Genomic DNA, 23,091 nt, shown 5'->3' with positions numbered 1-23,091 from the left:
TGCTATATGAGCTTTCAAATAATACACTTTCTTCAATTCACCTGGCACTGAATCTTGGAGACCTGGACTCTGTTCAGACTCTAGCTCTTTTTATGGACCAGCCTACCTTTTAAAGAAGTTGATCTTTATTTTAAATAGGCTACCTCCTGTGGCATTTATAATGCAGGCAGATGCTGACTTAGGGTTTATTTCTAAGTGATGGTGAGATTGTTTTTAGTTATTATTTGATTGCTCCTCTAAGGTTTTTGCCAAAGGGACTAAAAAAAATCTAAATTTTACAAAAGGATTATTGTTTTGCTATGTAATGAACAAAGGTTAAATTAATATAGTTAACAAAACTCTTCCAAGTTAAACTTAAAATATGTGATTACATCTGGTTCGCATGTGAAGGTACAGAATGGCCAGTAAGGACCACCTTGCCTGCTTCCTTGGCAGTGTTGTTTATACATGTGAACGTGCATATGATATGAAATACATCTCCTGTTCCATGTCCACTGCAGGCAAACTGGCATAGCTGAGTCCCAGTCGGCTGATTCTGTGAAACTAGACACAACTATTATCATTCAGTAAAACATAGAGAAAAAACAAACAAATAAATAAACAAAGAATAAAGGATTTCACATAGAAATCAAGGAGAATGTTCTTTTACTGGATTAAAATATTTGAAGAAAAATGGTATGAAAATGACCTCACTTCCATTTGACATTTCATTAAGTCAAATCAAGAGACCCACATATTAATTTATGGCAGTGCTTTAAGGCAAGTGTTTATGGGAGTTGTGACTGGCCTACAGATTAGTTGAAACTGAATGTTGGTTATGATGGATGCTTACATAAGGCATGTCATGGCTTAAGAGCCATTGGCAAGACCTCTGCGTATTCACAGATACTCACTCAGAGGTGGGCAATGAGTAACTACAGATGGGTAACCGCAGGTGTACCCCAGCTGCTGTGTCACTGCTTAAAAGTCTGTGTTGTCCCACTTTGCTTTTATGAAAGATCTACATTAGTACGTGTTTTTGCTAAGTGAAAGAAATCTGAAGAGGATTTTTGCTTTCATGAAAACGGCAAAAAGCAGAAATAGTGTTTACCATCTGTTTTTCAGCAAGTGTTATAGAGGCAGCATGCAAACCAAGCAGCTGTGGCACACCTCCAAGCTCCTTCCCTGGAAACTACACTCAGCACCGCAGCCTTAAGCCGCTCTAGCTTTGAACTGTGTCTGTGGGCATCTGTGCTTTATCTCAGTTTCTTTTTGTGCATCCATTAGCAGGCTGTGTCCTAAGGTATCGAGAAAGCCTAAGAAAACTCCTAAGGGTGTCAGGCAAATTAAGAGTTTCCATCGTGGTGAACAAAATAAAGACATTGTGTATATGTTGAATTTGGGGCCTAGGAACGCTCAAAAAATTTCCATATAAATTAATGGTAATTGCTTCTTTGCTTTATGTAATTTCAGCTTACATTAGGCTTCATGGCAACTTCCCTACTTTCAGATAGTGAGGGGAACCAGGGCTAATATGGGAAATGAAAATTTTCAATTGTGCTATACTCCAGGTACCACACTGATCAGATTTTTGGTAAGATGAACTGGCAACTTACTTATGTAAAAGAGTTTAATTTACTAAGAATACTGGCTTGGAATGCCTAACAAGTTTCAGATTTACTTCTGTCACTTACTACTAGCTATATGGCCTTGGTGTGATTACTTAGCTTGCTTTACCATTATATGCTTAAAATATAAAATAATGGGGGGCATTTTGGTTCCAGGTGAAGATTTAAGTCTCCTTTAATACTGAACGGGTTGTGTCCTGCCTGCGGCCCATGGGCGGCATGCGGCTCCGGATGGCTATGAGTGTGGCCCCACACAAAATCGTAAACTTACTTAAAACATTATGAGATTTTTTTGTGGTTACATGTCGCAATAATTTTAATGTGTGGCCCAAGAAACTCTTCTCCTAGTGTGGCCCCAGAACGCCAAAAGTTTGGACACCCCTGGCTAACATTTGTTTTGCCTTTATCCAAACAGAGAATATTTTTATAAAAGTTCTTTGAAAATATTAAGGTTTCAGATACTATAGCCTTTCTATTTCTTTGAAAAAAAATCACTTCAGATTTCTTAAATTGTTGATTTAAACATGATCTTTCAGATTAAAATCCCTTTTTAATTTGACATTAGTTTTAAATGATCCACTTTTAAAATTTTGATAAGCTCCAAATTGTAATCAGTTCAGTAAAAGCAATTTTCCCGAAACGCCACTACTAAACATGGTCTTGTCATTCTCCCATCACCCCGCACCTCCTCTGAGTGAATAATGTAACATATTACCTGTGTCTTACTTGGCCCCATTCCTTTCCATTTTTGAGCTTTAAGAACCTTCTTCCTTTAAATTAAGTTTAATGTGACAAAAAAACGTCACCGCTTGGAAATCCATCAGGTGCTCAGCTGTTTTTTGTTTTTCTTTTTGTGTGTGTGTGATTTTCAAGCTCTTCACTGTGTGACTCAGAACCATGAATTCCTAAATGTAATGGGATCAAGTCAATTATTTTTGTCAATGTGCTGTTGGCAATACATTTTGAAACTTTATTGCCCAAAGACACTTTCTCCACAAAAAAAGTTATTTCTCAGAGCTGTTTCAAGCACTTGGACAATGCCTGAATGAATTTCCAAATCTCAAGCACACCATCCTCCCCATGTGCTGAGCGGCACAGACTGTCTCCCCACATGGCAGCTGATTTAACCCCCTGCTCCTTTCTCCCCAGAAACCACACGCACTAACTTCAGAAACATCATCTGCTTCTTGACCTTTCTATCTGCAGCTCTCCATCTCAGTCCCTCGGTTTGAACAAGCAAGCCAGTTCATGGTATCAAAATATTTATGTAAATGGAACCAGTCATAATTTATTGCTTCTAAAATTATTTCATGGGATTGTGGTAGCCACTGTTTGTGCTGAGGCATTGGGGTTAATCTCAGTAGCAATGAGGCCTGCACTGTATGTCCTCCTAGCATATTTTGAGGGGGACAAATCTCTCTGATCAGTTTACCCACTGTATACCTGGATTAAGAACTTCCAAATAACTGACTGTTAATAGTAGGGCACGATGTTGCAAATTGTGATTCTTCTCTTTTGAGCTTAGCAAAATTCAGTTACTTGTTTATATAGCTCAACAATTTTAATATAAAGAATTTCTTAGAAGATAGAAAAGGAAGTTTCCACATCTATTCAAAATTTTCTAGGTAGTATGAAAAAAAAGGAAGGAAAAAACAGAGAAAGGAGGAAAGAAAGAACAGAAGGAAGGAGGGAGGAAGAAAGGAAAAGAGGGAAAGAAAATGACCTCTAAATGTTGCAGGCTATTTGCAGACTGCATTCTTTTTCTTTGTTTAATTTTTTTGATTGATTGATTTTTAGAGAGAGATGGGGTGGGGTTAGAGAGAGAGAGACATTGATTTGTTCCTCCTCTCATTTATACATTCATTGGTTGATTCTTGTATGTACCCTGAGCTGGGATTGAACCTGTAATCTTGGTATATCGGGACAATGCTCCAACCAACTGAGCTACCTGGCCAGGGCAGTGTTCCTTTTCTGATGCTCCTAAGTTGCTGAGGGGCTGGGTACAGAACCCAAGCAGAGAGGTGCCATTTATTGAGCACCTCCTATTTGCCCAACCCTGAGATAGTTAGTTACCTTCATGAACTCTACTCTTCCAGCAGTCCTTCACAGTAGGTACTGTCTCTATTTTACAAAGGAGAATAAAGACTAAAAGAAGATGCAAAAATTGTCCAAATATACAGAGTGGTAAATGGTAGAGATGGTATTCACACTTTTGCTCTCTAAGATATAATATATAAGAATACAATTCTCACTATATTGGCCATTAGATTATTTTCTAGGCAAGAAAAACATCATTATCTGTCTTTCCTGTTCATCATAAAACTAAATAAAAACGATCTCTTGTAAAAGAGTGTAAACCATTAAGTAATAAAGTCGTGATCACTTGAACAATTTCCTTTCTATTTGATGATTTTGATAATGAAGTAGTTACTAGTTTACAACACATATTTCCATCCCCAAACTGGTTGCTAATGATAGGATTTTGTGTCATCAAATCTTTTAGAATTAGTGCAAAGTTCAAGTTTAATTATGTTCTGGTTTACTGTGCTGTGGTTAGATGATGTGAATTTACACTCCTATAATTAGATAGTTAATATGTGCTTATTGAACATCCATCAAAGGTAATGAGACTTGAGCAACGGAGCAGAAGTATTAACATAATCCTTTCCCTCAGGGAACATATAAACTAGCCATAGATGCCTAGGCTGGAAAGAAACAAGATAATTTGAAGTTAAATGGTAAATTGTGAAGAATAGAATATATTCACAAAGTATAGAAATCTGAACAAAAGTAAACAGCTTGGTAGGAGGTCATTAGCAGGGTGTCTGCCAAGAGATGTCAAAAGTTAATATTTACCTTCATGAAATCGCCACTGGAACATGGCCTTTAGCTGCGACAGCTCAAACTCCGAATGGGGTGGCACTTTGAGCTGTGATCAGCTTCTCAACAACAGGCTTATATGAACCCAACTCTCAACATGCCAACTCACAACCCAGAATTACATACATTCAATGTAAATGAAAAATAGAAGGTCCAAAGTTCTGAGTTGACAGAAAAGGAAAAAAAATTACTATGGTAGTTTTGCATGCCGCCTGTGTGTCAGTTGAATGTTTCATGAAAATGGCATGATAAAATAAGGGCTGTTTTTAAGGTGAAAGACCTCACAGTGCTGTAGAGGAAGGGTGCATGGGGGGTGGAGGAGATGGAGTGTGGGTTAGAGAGATTTTCATGGAGGCTATTGGAATAATCTGGATTTCTGCATGTAGAGAAGGAACAACCTTCTCTACAGTTTGAAATAAACAAAAATAAGTAAGTAGACAACTTGTGAGATGGACTGTGTGTGACGAAGAAGAGGGATTAATCATGGATCACTTCGTAGTTCATTCATCTGCTGTTTAAGAAAGCAGGTGGGAAGAGTTAGAAAGAAAACTCATCTTCTGTCCTGCTTGTTACTTCCTTGGAAAAGGTACAATGTTTAGTCCAAGAAAAGGATTGGTAATAAAAATAAGCTTGCATTTACTAGAGACTATATAGTGAATATTACTTTTCTAACTTTTATTTAGTTCACTGACCACTGCTGAGGATGGGGGATGTGTCCTTAGCTGAACTTTCCGTGGAATCAGAAAATGTCCCTACTCAGCAGAGACACTTTTGAAAAAGAAGCGCTAAGATACCTAAACTGTGGAATTAAAATACAGCGTCGCATGCCATGTATTAAGACAGTGTGCCAAGTGCATACAGCAAATCAAAGTGCTCACCACAGAAATGGCTAGTATGTGAGAAAATGAAGGAGAACATTATAATGAATTTCTAGAAAACAGTGTCTAATCTATTACTTTGAATAAAGTCTAGTGTAATTTTTAAAAGCTATTTGCATTTTTTGAGAAAATGAGTCATGCTAATTTGTGAGTAGCCAGAATTAGAGGAAAAAGGGGAAAACATGTTTAAGAGTATAAATATTGATTATATAGGAATACTTCAACACCAGTTGTGTAATCGTGACTATTTGGCAGTGTACTCTGCTGGCATATATTTGTGTATATGTGTGTATGTCAGATTATGCATGCTAACATATACATGTGTAAACTCACTCATCCGTCCGTCACACAGCAGTCAGCTATTCCCTGCTATGTATTCTCTAAACACTGTGCGAAATTTGGGGAATGAAAAAGATCATTAGATAGGCTCCTGGCCTGTAGACTAGTAGTAAGGGGACAAGCACTTAAAAAGTGCAATTCAGAATTGCAATGGGTGTGGTGTGGACCATGCTGCTAAACGCTGCAACCTTTGCCTGTGGGAATCACACACGACTTCTCAGAGGAGGTCAGACTTAGCTCAAATCGGAAGAATAAGTGAAAATGTGCCAAATGGAGTGTTGCAAGTAATGCTATGGATAGTAAGAGGTTTAAATCAATCAACATTTTAAATATTGAGCACAGAATCCTTTGTTTTAGAGGATTCTATGCTTAATATTTTAAAAGTTGCCATTATGCAATTTCTAAGTAGATCCAACGAAATGTACCGCCGTTATGTGCTTGGAACCCATTAGTCATAACTTGGTGATGTAAAGTACGTTCTTGACCTATGACAGGAATATTATTGCTGGAGTTGCTGTACTAAAAAATGTGATCACATTTGCCGTCTGGTGAAACATGCTGTCTCGCCCAGGTTGAGGCTCACAGATGACTAAAGCCCTAAGTAGCCCGCAATTACTCAGTTGCCCAAAGGCCCACAAGTAGAATGGAGAGTTGTCTGTGTTTCTTCACATCCCTGAACTGAAGTTTGGGGTGGGGGCACCAAGAGAATGCCCGTGGCTTTATCTTTTATTTTCCTTCATTGATTGAAATACTGCGGTCCTTGTGTCAGCCAAATGGAATGGGTCACTGTCCATGCCACGGTGCCCCACAGGAGATGAAGTCTGGGGATGTGAAGATTTTAGTAAATGCAGTTTCTACCTTTAAAAAGCTTATATTCTAAATTTAGTTTTAGAATTGTCCTATGTTGCACAATATTTTAAAGACATTTAGATGTATATTTTCACATTTTAAACTCTAGTTTAGGTGAAAATGTAAATAGCTTTGTACTTGATACCCGAGTACATAAATCCCTGCAAGTGCTACTTTTGGGGCCTTAATTCGGTCTGTATGTGTGATAATTGACACAGCTTTTCCGAACGAATGACATCTAGTTTGTTTGGTCCTATCAGATTACAGTAAGAATATTAATCAGAGATTCTCACATTACCACATGACTTGGTGAGTTTCTCTTCATTTTTATTGTAGTCTTGTTTATAAGACTAACAAAATTAGGAAGCGAAATGCATGATTGGTTCTTGGCATTTTCAGAGAGGGAAATTGAGGTAATGAGTAGGTAGATAAAAATTTCTGGGTATGTGAAGAGAAGTCATGAGATAACCCAAAAGGCTCTCTTGTTTCTGTCAAGGAATGAGACTTCTAAGAGAAAACATCTGGAGCCACAGAGAACAGGACGTGAGTGATATATTTGAAACTGTTAAAAACTGCTCAATTTTCTGGTAGCATAGGAACCTAAGAAAGGCTGTGATAGGAACCCTGGCTACTAGTGCACCTTGAAGGGGTAATTTTAACAGGAAAAGGGAAGAAGTACAGAGCAAGAGGAAAATTTTAAAAGTGAGAAGAGGAAAATAAAACAAACCTAAGGCCAAAAAATCCCAGCCTAAGGAGATTGGAGATTGCCCAGGAAGGTGCATTTAGCCAACTGGGCATGAGGCCTAGTAGTTCCTATTTCCCTTTTCATGCTGCAAAATATGAAGTAATCGCCTTAGCAGGACTTAGGACAGTGATCAAATCACCTAACAATCTGAAATGTTTCCTTTTGTATGGAGATTTTTGTTTTGTTTTGTTTCTTGAGAAATGAGTCTTTTGTCTTCTTTTTTTTGCATCGCTCTGTAATCAGGTTCTGTAGAAAATATAATCTCATAAATCTTTTGTTGTGGGGGGGAAAAAGTGAGCACGAGAATCAAAATGTTGTTTTCATACTTGTAACATGTGGTTTGAATAGGATGAATAGTTTCTCTAATTTCTGATATTCTAAATTTCCCATGAAAGAGGTTAAATTGTTTTTCTTTTGTCAAGATTTGAAATCTCAGAGACGTTATTAATGTCTATACTTCACTAAATTTCCATTAAATAGTTTATTTTAGTCTCCACAGAATCCAGTTTTCTAGTGAAGATTGATTGTTTCAAAATTGTTAAGTAAACCTTTTTTTTCAAAATTGAATTTATTTGGGTGACATTGGTTAGTAAAATTAAAGGTTTTAGGTATACAATTCTATAATGCGTCTACTGTACATAATATCGTGTGTTCACCACCCCAAGTTAGGTCTCCTTCCATCACCATTTATTCCCCCTTGGCCCCCTTTCTACCTGTCCCCATCCTCCTTTCCCTCTGGTAATCATATAGCTCTCTGTGTCTATGAGGCTTCTGGGTTTTTTTCTTAATACTTTAAAAAAAAATTGATACCAGCTTTTACCTAATTCTATGTCTGGAGTCTGCATTTTTTTTATGTTTTTGAAGTATGCTAAAAGATTAATTGCATATATTGATAATGAACATCCTTAAAGTAAATATATATTTACATAAGTAGTAATATAAAAGTGAAAGCAATATAAGTATAGTTTCATCTACTATGTCTACACTATACTCTTAATTTTCATTTCCTAAATATACACATGTATATATGTGTGTATATGTATATATTGGGTTGGTCAAAAAGCTCGTTTTCTTTTCTGTATGGTGGCTCTAGTAGTGCTTAGTCGTCTAACTTCATTCAAAACAATTTCCAGTAAATATTCAATAAATATAAATGCTTAAAATAAATACTTAGAGTTTTTAATACTAATATTTATGTATTATACCTGAAATTCTATGATATCCTAAAAAGATTAATATTTACTTTTCACTTTGGCATATCCTAAAAGATATTCATTTTATCATTTTCATAGACATGACCACCAAAAGGTAAATCTGTGTATCTAAACAGATGAGCTTTCTAAAATTCGCTGTGCAGATCAGCCATTTAAATATTTTCTTTTAAAATCAGGTCTAAAATTGTGATAGTGTTTTATTGCATGAATCATGTCCAGATTTTATCTCACTACTTAAATGTTTCCCTTAGCCTTGGATAAATCCATTTCTACGGTACCATGGTATTTGCAAGTGTAGTAAGGATACAGCATAGATAAAAACTGACAGAACCTAACCTATAGCAAAACACTTCAAAGAGGTCTTGATTAATGATGTCATGACCTTTGATAAATATGTTCAGGCAATGACATTCAGCTATTCAGAGATCACACAGAAGGAGCAGCCTGTAGTGGTTAATTTTCGGTTTCCTATGCCTGGAACAGTTTTGAGGGTGAGTAGATGAGAACATATTCATAACCCTTCCTTCTTAATCTTAAATTTTGATGGCCTTTAAGTTAACCTTGATATATACATTTTTTAAAAGATTTTATTTATTTATTTTTAGAGAGGGAAGGGAGGGAGATAGAGAGAGAGAGAGAGAAACGTCAATGTGCGGTTGCTGGGGGTTATGGCCTGCAACCCAGGCATGTACCCTGGCTGGGAATCGAACCTGGGACACTTTGGTTCCCAGCCCACGCTCAATCCACTGAGCTATGCCAGCCAGGGCTTGATATATACATTCTTATTTTAATATTCTTAGATATCCTAAGTTCAATGATTGGGATGCACTGGAGGAGGTCCTACCTTTTTCCTATACACACCTACCTCCACTAGCACACTCTCCTTTTATTATTATCATATGTTTTAAGGTAGAAGGGAAAATGACAAGCTGATAATTTATGAGAGAAAACATTTGCTTCAGTCTAAGTAGAATGTGTACTTCATTTTTTAAATTTAGTTCCTCAACTTTTTTTCAATGCTACAGTGGTTCAGTTGTTGGCACATGCAATAAAGGTATACAGGGGTGGGCAGAAGCAAGTTAATAATGATAAATAATACAATAATTAATAAATATATAATAATGCAAGAATAAACTGTTTCAGGTAATCACAAATGTAAACCTACTTTTGCCAATCCCTGTGTTGTCAAGCACTCATGTGAACTGTTAATTACTACTAATCTAATAATGACTCACTCACTGTTCATTTAATAGATAGTCACATGCCACATCTCACTAGGCTGGCTTAAATATTAATGAGAATTTTTTGTAAAATGCATTAAAGGTAGTAGTGAAGAGTACTAAAGTGGTCCTTAGATTACAGAGGAACATGAATATACTAAGTCTCTGAATTGGCATAGATTAGTTACCTAAATATTGACATTATTTCCTTAATAGTACAATGATATAAGGTGGTGTTTCTTTAAAAATATGTAGCTACATACAGGTAGTAAGAGACTGAGGATAGGTCTACTCTTCAATGACTGATCACTCTTGCAAATATGCTGAGCAAATGCTTTTTATATATTATTAATTTATTTAATTCCCATACCAATCACTAAGTTGATATTACTATTGTGCCTTTTTATAGGATATAAAATATTGACACAAAATTTTTTTCATTATTTTTGCAATCTATTAATGAATCCATTTTCTACTACAATGAAAAAAGCAACTTACTAATAATAGCAAACATATATATGCTTCTGTTGTTTCAGGAAGGTTATATTCAGGACAGATATTCCCACAGGAAAGAAGCACCAAGGGGCCTGGGGTCTGCCCTGAGCCAAAAGCAGTGATCCACACAACTTATTGCTCTATGGGTGGCTCTAGGGTCCACCCTTTTACTGGGCGGAGTCTTTCATGGGTTGTGTATATGGTTGCAATGATAACAATAATAACAATTTAAAAATGGACAAAACAGCCACTGGGTGAGCAGCTTATTTGTTAAGGACTATTCTAAACACTTTATATGCATTCCCTTATTTAGTTCTCACTAGAACTAAGTAATAGTTTCCTCATTTTAAAGAAGTTCTGAAGAGTTTAAATCAGAATTCCCAATGGTGGATTATGAGTAGTGGCATATTGAGTTGAGTAGGCAGTGTTGTGTCCTGTTTAACTAGAGAGAGGATGTGTAATGGCTAAGAATATGAGCTCTGGAGTCTAAAGCAAAATTCCTGCCTAGCTTTGTTAGTCTTAGCTGTAATGACTTTTGCCTTGTTACACTACCTTTGTGTACCTCAGTTTTCACATCTATAATATGGGTATAAAAACTGTGGCTATGGAAAAGATTGGGTTACTATTTAGTATCTGGTACATAGCATGTACTACGTAATGTTTGCTGTATTAGTATGATTATTACTTAGTACAAATATTTTAGCAGCTTTGTCAGGATTTGCATAAAATATGGTAAATTTATGCCTTTTTCATTTAGTAATATTGTATGTGTTTCCTCAAATGTGTTTATACTTACTGGTTAACTTTACTACTATGCATTTTTATAGTGCTACAATGAAAGATATTTTCCTTATTCAGTTGTTTTTTGCTGCCATAAAGAAAAACAATTGATATTTGTATATTGATCCTATATTTAGTTGCTTTACTAAATTCTTTTTTGTTTCCAGATGGTTGGTAAAGTCAAAAACTCTGGAGTCATTTTTTTTCTTTCATACCCCACATTAACTTGTATCATCAGGTCAGCCTTCAAAATATATACATATAGTGTGTTCCATGACCCTCACCTCCCCTACCAAACTCCAGGCCACCCCATCCCGCACAGGATTATTTCCAAGCTTTTCCAGTCTCTGGGCTTACCCTACCTAGTCTGTTCTCAAGGGAATCTATTATCAACTAAGAGTCATTTTTCTCTTCTATATTTATTTTCACTCAAGTCTTACTAAAATATCTACAGCCTTCCCCTAAAACACTAAAAATAATGGTGAGAGTGGCCAACCCAATCTTTGTTCTAACTTTAATGAGAATGACTTTAATTTAAAACCTGCAGTTAGTTTCTGTTAAATAATTTTATACCATGATTTGAAAGTGTTCTGCTATTCAGTTTACTCAGTTTTTGTCTAAGTAGTTGATTTTATCATGTTGTTTTAGAATTTCTTAATATGATCATGTAGTTTTCTTTTAATATTCCAGAAGGTCATTTTTACATCCTCATGTTCATGAACTAAATCTGCACTCTGTCGTGAAGTACTGTATCTTTTAATCCAATGATAGATGATACTTGATTAAATTTTATTTGGGATTTTTGCATTTCAATCCTCAATTTGTGAGTGAAAATTGTTCTAATTTGCAATGTTTGGTATTGACATTTGAAGGAATTTTGTTACAAGGTTTTTTCCATTTATTAGGGATTTTTGTTTCTCCAGCCTTTTTGAGATATAATTGATATATAACATTCTGTAAGTTTAAGGTATACGTGTTTATTTGATACACTTACATCTTGCCATGTGATTACCACTGTAGAGTTAGCTAACACCTGCATAATGCCACATAATTCCGTTTCTTTGGTGTGGGAAGAACACTTAAGATCTAGTCTCTTAGCAACTTTGAAAGATATAATACAGTATCATTAACTGTATCCACAAGATTTAGGACAACTTATTTTATTGTTAGCTAGGCAGATATGTCATTTTTAATTTTTTAAAAATTGCTTATATAAAATTGGAATTAAATGTTCTTTTAAAGTCAAATGGAACTCTCAAATAAATCCTACACTATTGTTGCTTTTTCATTTATCAATGTTTGACAATCATTTTAGTTTCTTTTAGAGTTGTTTCAGCATTTTCAGTCAACTTTGATAATTTACTTTTATAGTAAGTCACTAATTTCATGTAGCTTTTCAGATTTAATTGGCATGAAGTTACATCAAACATACACATTTTAAATACACTTTCACCTGTGATTCTACCTGCTCTCTCAGTACTCAGATATAAATCCTTGATTCATATTCTGTCTCATTCACTCTCAGCCTCACTGTCCTTTCTGCAAAGCAGCTTTTGGTTTCAATTCTAAATTCCAATTTTGCTTTTCAATGTATCTTCGAGGTTTTGTCTTAGTTAGTTTTCAGTTCACACTTTGTTTTTCTTCGTTTTGTAGCTTTGTAGATTGAATTATGGGTTGTAACTTTGAAGAATTCTTATTCAGTAATAAGATAAGTTTAATGTGTTAATTTTCTACCTCTGTACAATGTAACGGTGTCTCACAGGTAGCACTCTCGTGTTTTCGTGAGGAACACTCCTTCTTGTGTCATCATTCGGTCCCCTGGAGTGTGCTTGTTGGTTTGACTTCCACATTTCCTACACAGCTTTACAACTCTCCATAAAGAATTAGTGCCTAAAAAGAAATATTATTTATTTATGATTATCGATTTAATTAAAATAAATATTTGTAAAATGTATATGCCCCAATTACCAGGTTGACTGACTGGTTTTATCTGAATGACTCTTAATGTTCCTGCAGCCATTGAACAAGTCCATTTGGTCAATTTGAACAAAGACACGCAGTTAGGCCTTAAAATAAAGCGAATATCATGCATGTGTATTTTAAATATAGTGCACAGTGTCACTTAGCACTTTAGACCGTGGGCTCTGGAGTTCACTGTCAAAATTGAAGCCTCGGCCATACATTTAGTGGCTATGATCTTGGCCAGGCACTTTCCTGTATTTTATAAAATATAAAACAGGCACCATAACAGTATCAATTTTTTATGAGTTTGGTGAGGATCAAATGAGTTAATGTATAAAAAGCAATTAATATAGTTATTATTTTTAAAAATTATCTTCAATGTAAGTTCAAGCATGGATAAACACTCTGGTGTCCAAATAGGGATCTAAAATGTACATTCTGTATATGAAGGGTATTCTGCTAAACTGAAGTCTAAGCCAATAATAAGCACTGTAGAGTAACTGTCATCCTATTCATTTCATTGTCTTTCCCAATAAGCTCGGACACCCGCCGACACTTGCAGAGGGAGCCTTTCTAAGATCCACATCTATTGGTTGGCAGGGTTTCACTCTACAGTCAGACTCAATAGCTCATGGGGTAGATTTAATTGACAGAGCTTTAGTTAGTATGAACTGGAAACAGCCTGTTTTTCAGGGTTGGTTTATTTTTGTTGAAGGAAGCTGGGTGTCTGACAATTATGTTTACCAGTGAATTTATTTCTTTGGTATGCTCCTTATAGTTCTTAGGAGTATGAAAGCAGTCCTCCTGGCCTCACAGTTTTTAAATTCCCAGATGAGAATGAAAATTTTGTCTACAATACCAGACTTGTTTGTTAAACATAAAAGAACATAAATCCTCCTGGGTCCCCAGGGGTATGTTAGAGAAAGGGAGTGATCATTATAAACCACTTAGTGCTGTGTGCTGTGTATCATGTTGCCGTGAGAAAGTGATGTTTGATTGGCTCGTAAAATAAGTTTCGTAAATCCTTTAAATACTGATGTGAGCAATTGTGCATGTTGGAAATTAATACCTAAGAGTGTATTTTGAGATTACTCTGTCTCCAGAACAGTCATCTGGGAATGTGCAGATTTCTGCGTTTAAGGATGATTATGTTTTGTGATTTCGCTTCTTCTGTGTCATATGGTTTTATCATCTCCCTTTCATTTGGCTAAAGCCTATAGAATAATCTTTTGTCATTGTTTTCTGCCCATTTCCTTCTTGATGATTTGGACTATGTTATAGTATATCAACCATCTAACTTCTGTATTGAATCCCACATTCTGCAAGTGGTATTCTATCACAAAACCCCCCGAAAATTTTAAATTTTTAGGGAAGGTGACTGGATTTAATGCATTAGCCTTTTTCCAACCACAGTATATTCTCAAACAAGTTAAAAAGAAATATATTATCAACTGGCAATGGTTTTTGTTTTGTTCTTTTGTATTTTGAAGACACAATAGCAACAATTAGACCTGCAAATACTTTCCAGGTAGATCTTCACTTGGTCCATCATACATGATCTGGAATAAAATTTAAGTAAAAGAAGTGCTATTTTTGTAACCATATTCTTTAGCAAGAAGATTTACTGTTCTGATTAAGAAGGAAAACTAAGCTTAGTAAATAATGATATGATTAATAATTTTCAATTCCATAGACATCTAAACAGTTACTGAGCGTAACCATAAAAATTGATGGTAGAGGAACTGGGTGTTACATGATACCACTTCTGAGGAAAAAAATCTTAAGATGCCTAATTTACCATAAAACAAATAGTGGTACATGTTAGGTTCTACTGTTTTATAAGCAGAGAACATAGCACTTTTTAGAGGTTCATTTCATTTAACCTTCATGGAATGAAAAACTATATAGTTTTTAAAGTACTCTGATAAATGTATGTGCCAGACTTGCAGGAGCATGTAGAATTAATTGCCAGCTGTCTACCTGCAAATCCAGAAATTGTTATAAAGATTAGCTTTTTTTTAACAGCATCAAATTTAGTAGAAGCCTCCATGAAAGAGTGACAATCTACCTGTCATTCTCTGATTTGCATGACAGTGGTTTTTATATCAGGAGATATAAGTTAGATAAGACCAACTGTAAGATATATTTGTTCCTTAATGAATTCTTAACATTTACAATCCTGATGTTTCCATGTATGGTCAAAAACTCCTTTTTAATTTACAATAGTAAAATAAATGATTATGGGAATTGTTAGTTTTTCATTTGTTGCATATGGTATACTTTTTTTAAAGCTTCTATTAGAACAATTTTAATGGTTATTTTGAAAGTGGTGTGAGGAAACATTTTGGCTCTATGCGTCTTGCCCAAGCAGTTTTTGGCACATGACTTCATAAAGGCCCAATTTTTGGTCTTCCTTCATTGCCCAGCTCTGCTCACAGTAGGCAGGCTCCCTTCGTCCTGGGCCACCCTTCACAGTGGCTTTCCTCTTGTTTCCCTGCTGCTCCTTTTCCGGATGTTTTTGTAAAGGGCCTTTCCTTTCTACCCACTCTTGAAATGTTGCTTCCGGGCATTCCTCAGGTATGTGATGGCTCTGTGTTCCTCCCCTATTGAAACTTCCCAGCTGTGCCTCATATGCTGCCAGGGTGACAAACTTAGACGTCTGCATGGGCCATTAAGGTAAATAAATGAAGACCTGGGAACTTTTTTTTTAACAGTGTAGAAAGTAGATGGGGATTTTTAGAAACTAGAAAGAGCATGTGCCATTGAAAGCTATTTCCCCTTGGTTTCTGCCTCAGTTGGTATGAAGGAAGGAAGGGTCAGTGTTCACTTCTTCATTAACCAAGCACTGACTCAATATTTACTATGTGCCTGGCCCACAAGTGCTGGGGATAATACCATAAGTTACACAAAGTTGCCCCCTCTCCTGGAGCTGACACCACTTCTGGAGATCTGAGCCCTCGTGGTCACACAAGGGCTAATGATATTAACTATTATCATATTTTTAAATTAAAAAAAAAGCTGGATACCCAGATTTTTCAGTGAAAGTTCACTTTTTAAAAAATGTTGACTTAATTAAAAAAATACTTCCTGTTAAAACTGTGCTTACCTGTTTGCCATATTGACCTACAAAATAATATTCAAACATCTGACTCAGACATACCTTCTCACCTACACCCATTTTTCCAGCTTGACCTCTGTCTCCTTCTTTGTTTTTCATCCTCTCTTCACAGTTGACCACGCCTGGCCCCCTCATTCTTCTATTACATCTTTTGTATTGTACCTCTCGCTAGAACGCATTTCCATTTCCCCGCTTTTCACCACTGGTCAATCACAATTCATTGACAGCCCAAATGTCTCCTGGTAAGCTGACCCTAATCTCACTGTATAGAATTACTCTCACTCTGCCAGGATTCCACAGTATTCCCTATATTTGCTTATTAGAGCACGCACCAAAATGTTTTATGGACCATGAGCTTAAAGAAGGTATACTTTTATCTTTGTATCCTGAGAATTGAGCATAACACTTTACACCAAGTCAGTCCCTTGTAAATCCTTATAGAATGATTGACCAGGCCTGAAAGCTGGCTCTCTGCAAACTTTGCTGTGGTGGTAACCTACATCAGATAGGCACAGAACAAACGGATACTCTTATGAATAGAGGCTTTGTTTCACAAGTAAACAATCTTGATATAAAAAATTACCCTTTGGTTTAAAGTGGTAGTTATCAACTTCTATAACAGGTATATCTAAAATAACTACTTATGTCTATTCTACCCAACTCCCTTACCTCTGACCTCATCCCTCTCTGGTCCCACCACACACACACACCAAAATTCCTGCAATGGTTATATGGGCTGGCTGATGCACTTGTAATTTATAACACCAGACTTGTCACATGATCCAGCAGAAACAACCTCTTTCCTTTGTATTTAAGTTTTCTTATTTATTGCTTTCAAACTCCCAAGGCTATATGAACAGGTATATGGGGGGAGGTAGCAGTGCAGCATAGAGGTGAGGAACAAACTTTATTGAGTAGCAACTGAGTGCCAGTAGTGCTTCAGGCATCGCACATGTACTGTCCCATTTTCCTTTCTTAAAGTATCCCTGTGAGTTATCCTCAACTTAAGGATAAGGAAAAATAGGTGGAAAAAGGTGAAGTTACATGCCGCAAGAGAAATCTGGATATTTCTCTAGGACAATGATTTATAAGCATAATTGACTCATTATATACATTGTCCTTTTTCAACAATTTTTTTTTCTGTAAATTCAATAATGCACAAAAAATATATGCTTTAGTTATATGGTAGCTACTGAATTTAGTCTTTTAAAAAAATCCACTGATAGTTTTCCAACCTTGTCAGACTTGTTCTTTAACAAAAGTTTTGCAATGTTCTATTTAGTATTCTGAAATATAATTAATATAAGTAATCATCTATTTATGTGTGCAGTCATTTTAAAGATAAAAATAGTGGCTTACATACTATATAAACTGATATAATAACAAAGTAACTTATGTTAAAATAAAGTATTTAAATACATAAATACCCATGCATAGTTACACTAGAAAAATAAAAGGAAGTAGTCATATATTTGCACCTTTTATGTAGAATCATTGTGGTAATGACAGCTATTAATGTAGACGAATATGAGTATATGTAATTGCTTTAATTATGATGCAAATAGTATAAGCAGTGTACCTGTTACTGATATGTTTTTTTCCAAAATAGTGAGTAACTCTTGGTGAAGTTCCAAAGTATTGAAACTTTCTTCTATTCATTTGAATTTCTGGAAAGTTGGCTTAAAGTAAAGTTTACACTGCAATACATATTTGTGTTCGCATGTAAGGCAACATCGGGTTCGAGACTCAGATGAACAATAGCAGAAATATCATCTACACAAATGTCCAGTGACTCCTTGTCAAGCTTGGAGGGCGTGGGGCAAATACTCACTTCTGGGACTTCCTGTTGTGGAACATCCGTGGACCTCGCCCACTATATTTCATGTGCCCTCCTCACCCCAGTCATTGAGACAACCTAAAGTGCCGGGGCAAACTTCTGAAACATTCTCTACTGGGGCAGTACTGCTCTTGATGACTACCACTTCTCTAAACCTCCCACACCAAAGTTAGAGTTTTACAAAAAATGATCATGATTTCTTATGTGTAAGATTTTGTATGTAATGCAATGTAGAATAAAAGCATGTAAGAACTGATTCCTTTCTTCAAGGATTTAACAGCTTCAGTAAGACGATGGATCGATATTTAAAATTGAAAATGTTTCTATCAAAAACAGAAAGATGATGGTAAGCCGAGAACACCCAGAAAGGTCTCACGGACAGTACAGGTCTCATCAGTGCAGTACAAAGTGAGATTCGAAAGATGTGTCTGTGATGAAGTGGCTCTGGAGAAGTGTGGATCTCATTGCATCACAGATGAGCAGAGGGAGCCAAGGAGCCTGACCAGGATGAAAGAGCCACTGTCAGAAAGTAATGGACAGTAATAATAGGAATTCAGAGTGGAGCAAGGCTGTCACGTCCAAATGGAAATTAAATTGAATAATTCATGAATTCAATGTCAGAGATGGTTGCTTCGTACAAAATATTTAAGTTTGGAGATGGCTCTTCAGTGGATTTGAAGTTCATCAACAGTAAAATGAGAGGCCTTAGGATAAAAGACTCGTATTTCTTTATTTGGGATGCATTTTTAGTATGTCTCTTATTTTGGAATATTTGATTAAATTTACCAGTTAAATCTGAGATAAACTCATAGCCATGGTCCATAGATTTACTGCACCTCAGAAGTGGAACTTGAATTGTCAAATGGACAAATTAGGACCTTATGTCTCTTCTCTTTTTCTCTTTGCAGGTATGATTTTGTAGAAGTTGAGGACCCCAGTGATGGAACAGTATTAGGGCGCTGGTGTGGTTCTGGGACTGTACCAGGAAAACAGATTTCTAAAGGAAATCAGATCAGGATAAGATTTGTATCTGATGAATATTTCCCTTCTGAACCGGGGTTCTGCATCCACTACAACATTGTCATGCCGGTAAGTACCACTCAGCCATCTGCTTACTTCAGTCAGTTGTTTACTTTTCTTTCCCGTTAAACAGGAGAATCAGGCAAAACAAAAGACTTTCTCTAGTTTGATTATTTTTTTTTGTAAATGTCACTCTAGTTATTGCTACTTGAATTTCATCACTGTAGGTCATTAGCCGTGTTAAGCACCTCATCAATTAATAAATAAAATATGTTTTGTACAAGATTTAGAAGATTGTAACAAACCTGTCCCCACCAAACTAACTACCGGGTATTTCCTTGTTGATGTGAAATCACATAGGCACACAGGGTAGACAGAATTTTCTCTGGAACAAATCAAGGTAATCAGTGTATTTATTACACTTCTCACTGGCATCACCATCTAATTTTGGATTACAGAAAGTCTTCCTGAATTAATGTTAAGTATGGTCATATTAAATCATAAAAATGATTTGTTTTCTAGCATTTTTGTGACCATTTCTTATACAATAATAGTCTTCTGCATTTTGCTAAATGTTACTCCATCTTTAAAGGTGTAAAATTTCAAGCTTACATAGTACTCTGATGATTCCTATTTTAAATTCATATATATATTTTTGAAATTAATACATTGCAGAGCTAGAAAGCCCACATTATCTGATATTAGTGCCATTTTAATAAAATTCATGTCTGTATTGCCTAAAAGTCCATGCTCTTACATAATGTTTTCCTTTTTCCACTCCAGTAAGGTGGCATCATGCTTTCCTGAACCCACCAAAATTCAGTCCTTTAGTTGTTTACAAATTGTATATATAACATACTTCTTTTTATCTTTTTCTGGAGAAAGGTAAACTTATTAAATATGAATCCTTTTCAAATCAATGTTTTATATAAAATATATTTCAAAAAGTAGTTAGCTCAGTCTTCCTACTTATTGTAATGTTTACTCTGATTGAATAATATTTATGACCTTTTGTGCTTGCCCCCCACCAAAAAATGTTTTGACTTTCTCACTGGCATTTAAGAAATCTATTTTGTCTGGTTATAATTGTTGTATTTTTAGTTGTATCAGGATTGCTGTGTCTTTTATGTATTATTTCCAACATTTGTATCAATTTGTTGTAGCACAACAGAAATAATGAAAACTCTCATATGTTTTATCACATTCTACTTATAATAGTAATTCAGAAGTATTTATACAAGTATGATGATGTCATCTGGTATAATTTTTAAGTACAATCAAGTGTATCACCACTTGAAATGATATGAAAACTTATATCTTTAATGATTTTAGCAGATTGGTAGGTATGTTGGGAACATGGCATGGTGTGGGCTACATGCATTAACACATAGATTCCTGGACATAAAATATATGCCCACAGCCTGCTAGTAATTCATGAGAGTTCGTGAGTCAAATCAGAACATACAAAATCAATGCTTAATTTTATTTATTACATTCATATTGTAATATTAACAGAAATTTCCTTTTTGATTGTCTGTACTCAGGTCTATGGAATATTTTAAGTAACTGTTTGGGAAATGTAGTTATTGTTTAAGATACAGCCAAAAATCAATGATAAAATGCAAACTGAGGTTTGAAAGTGATAATTTATTCATTTACTAACAGTAGAATCATTTATTGTGTACAACTGAAGTTAAGGGGGAGATCTCTTAAGTATGTGTTATAATTATATTATGAATTTTAATCATTATCTTTATATAAATTATTTTAAATATTCATATTTCTATTCCTTTATGAAATATCTTTGCCAGTACATATAGGTTTCTACCATTTTCTTTATTAATTTCCAAAACTTTTTTTAATATTTTAATCTAAATTTAATAAAATTTAATATTTAATTTAGAAAAGTAGTAATAGTAGACAAGGATTTAAAAAAAACACTATTTATAGGTGATACTTTGATAATGTGATTATTTGATTATTAGTGGTTTGAATAAAACCACTAAAACTCTGCTTTAAACATTTCCAGAGTATCATGCTTCACAGAATTTATGGTTTTTTGTTGTTTGTTTGTTGTTTAAAGTCTAAGGTGGCCTTGGGACCCATCGCTCTCACTATATTGTCCACATTTTCATTTTCAGTTTTAGCACATCTACTAACCTTAAATATTTAAATCTAAAACAATTAAATTTTACCATAAAATCATAATGGTAGGTCTTATATCACAGCAAAGGTTTTATTTATTTTAAACCTGTGGCAAAAATAAACTTGAAGCCGAGATTATCATATTTTAATTTAATTGCTCTCTTCATATTATATTTAAATATGTGTAACAATCTATTGTCATGTTACAGAATAATACATGAAGAATAAAATGTATATATGCTGACACCAAGGGTTGTTCTCTTCTGATGGTATGACCATGTGGGTTTTCCCCTATGTAACCCAAGAAGTTATGTGGATTAAATAAAATACATAGAGACAAAGAGAGTTTATTTTGTATTACCTAGATAGTTCTAAGTACAATATAGGTTCTGAATGAATGTTGGAATGCTGAGTTGATGATACAGCACACTCACCCCAGCCTAACTAACAGAAGATTCACTGACACTGTTGTTATCTGTAAGTGTATCAGATTCATGAGCCTTTAGATGAGATAAAGAACCCTGAGGATCTAAGGTAAGTGCCATCCATCCTCCTGAACAAGAAGTGCCCTGCCACCTGGGTTTGAACTGTTACCTGAGGTTTATTGTGACTAACACTAGAAACTGCTTGAATTTGAGAGACTTTAGGTGAAATGTGTATCACTGATTACATCATTTAAATTAAAGTCAGTACATTTGTGTATAGTTATTGAAATAGTTTGATGAATTGTAAATATGGACTTTGGTGGGCTGTGAATTGACACTGTCTTGGCATCTATGGGAACATGCTTTGCATGGGAACTAAATTGACCTGCGACTGGCTGCAGAAAATGAAGACATGTGGAGAAATTGCATAGGGGATCTTATTAAAGTGCCTTATGCTTAAGAAAGCAGTAGACTTGGGGCTGCAAGGAACCAGAGACCATGCCTGTAGGGTGCTACATAGCTTAATAAGTGTGCCTTGGTGATTTTAATTTGCCAGATTGCTTTTTGAAGTACTTATTGATATATGAGTTTTACAGTCTCAGAAGTTTTCATTCTTTTGGGTTTGAGTTAACTTTGACAATTTATCTGCCATTTCTTCACCTGTCCTTTGTCTTGGTTCTATAGATCCATCTCTCCTCCCATACAACTACTATCATCCTGTACTCAATAACTGCCCACAGAAAGATTTGATGAGTGAAGATGTGATTTTGCCTTTAAGCCCTGCAGAGTTTTGAATTATCATTGTGTATTGCTACATGACATCCCCTCCACCCACTCTCCCCAACATTATTACTAACAGGACAGCAATCCATCAGTCTTATCTGTGTATCAATGAATGAAAGCCTAAGGGAAGAAACTTTGCCTTTTGCAGAAGAGACTTAAAAGTTCTTGTGTCATTTGCTTAGGGGCAAGTGCCCTTCCAAGCCCTCCCCCGCACCCTGTCATCTCTGATACTTTTTTTTTTTTTTTGGCAAGGATGAACTTCATGCTTAGCACACCCCGTTCCCCAGAGGCAAAGGTCTCAATGCAAACCCATCACTGCCAAATAGGACCTTAGGGACCACTGGCCACAATGGTTTCTTAATTTTGTAACAATAAAAATGATATTGACCACAAATTATGAGTGGACTATTAACTTCCTACTTTGAGGTTTGTTACGGAATGTGTAGGATAATACCAGACACACGTTGCAGCTGCTCATTAACGTCTCATAGACATTCAGCTGTTTGAGCCATTGAGGTGTCTATACCCCAGTGGAGCCGCAGTGATTTCTCATTTACTGTGTCACCTAGGTTGCTGTTCGTGGTGATACGTAAACTAGAAAACTGAAGAATGCCATATTCTCCTGGTCCTGATACATTGGGCTATATTAGCAAGAACACATTTTTGCTCTACTTAAAGAACTGAACCACTTTGTTTATGTGTTCGTTTCTTCTGTTTTGATGATGAGTGGAACATCCAGATATCTAGGCTACTTAAATTAATGCATATTTATAATAACTATTAATGCATATAGT

At 35.5% G+C, this 23,091-nt stretch overlaps 1 protein-coding gene across 2 annotated transcripts in view; it reads left to right on the top strand.

Annotated features, from left to right (window-relative positions):
* PDGFC (platelet derived growth factor C) overlaps positions 1–23,091 on the top strand; it is a 167,815-nt gene that overhangs the window by 97,103 nt on the left and 47,621 nt on the right. For both annotated transcript variants that reach the window (XM_045831758.1, XM_045831759.1), the window contains exon 4: positions 18,833–19,013. In XM_045831758.1, coding sequence (XP_045687714.1) covers positions 18,833–19,013 — 181 coding nt within the window. The remainder of the gene's footprint in view (positions 1–18,832; positions 19,014–23,091) is intronic.

Source organism: Phyllostomus hastatus, unplaced genomic scaffold (genome assembly GCF_019186645.2).
Source record: "Phyllostomus hastatus isolate PE091 unplaced genomic scaffold, TTU_PhHast_1.1 phas_contig_159, whole genome shotgun sequence".
Taxonomy (NCBI): domain Eukaryota; kingdom Metazoa; phylum Chordata; class Mammalia; order Chiroptera; family Phyllostomidae; genus Phyllostomus; species Phyllostomus hastatus.
This window is presented reverse-complemented; position numbering and strand designations above follow the sequence as displayed.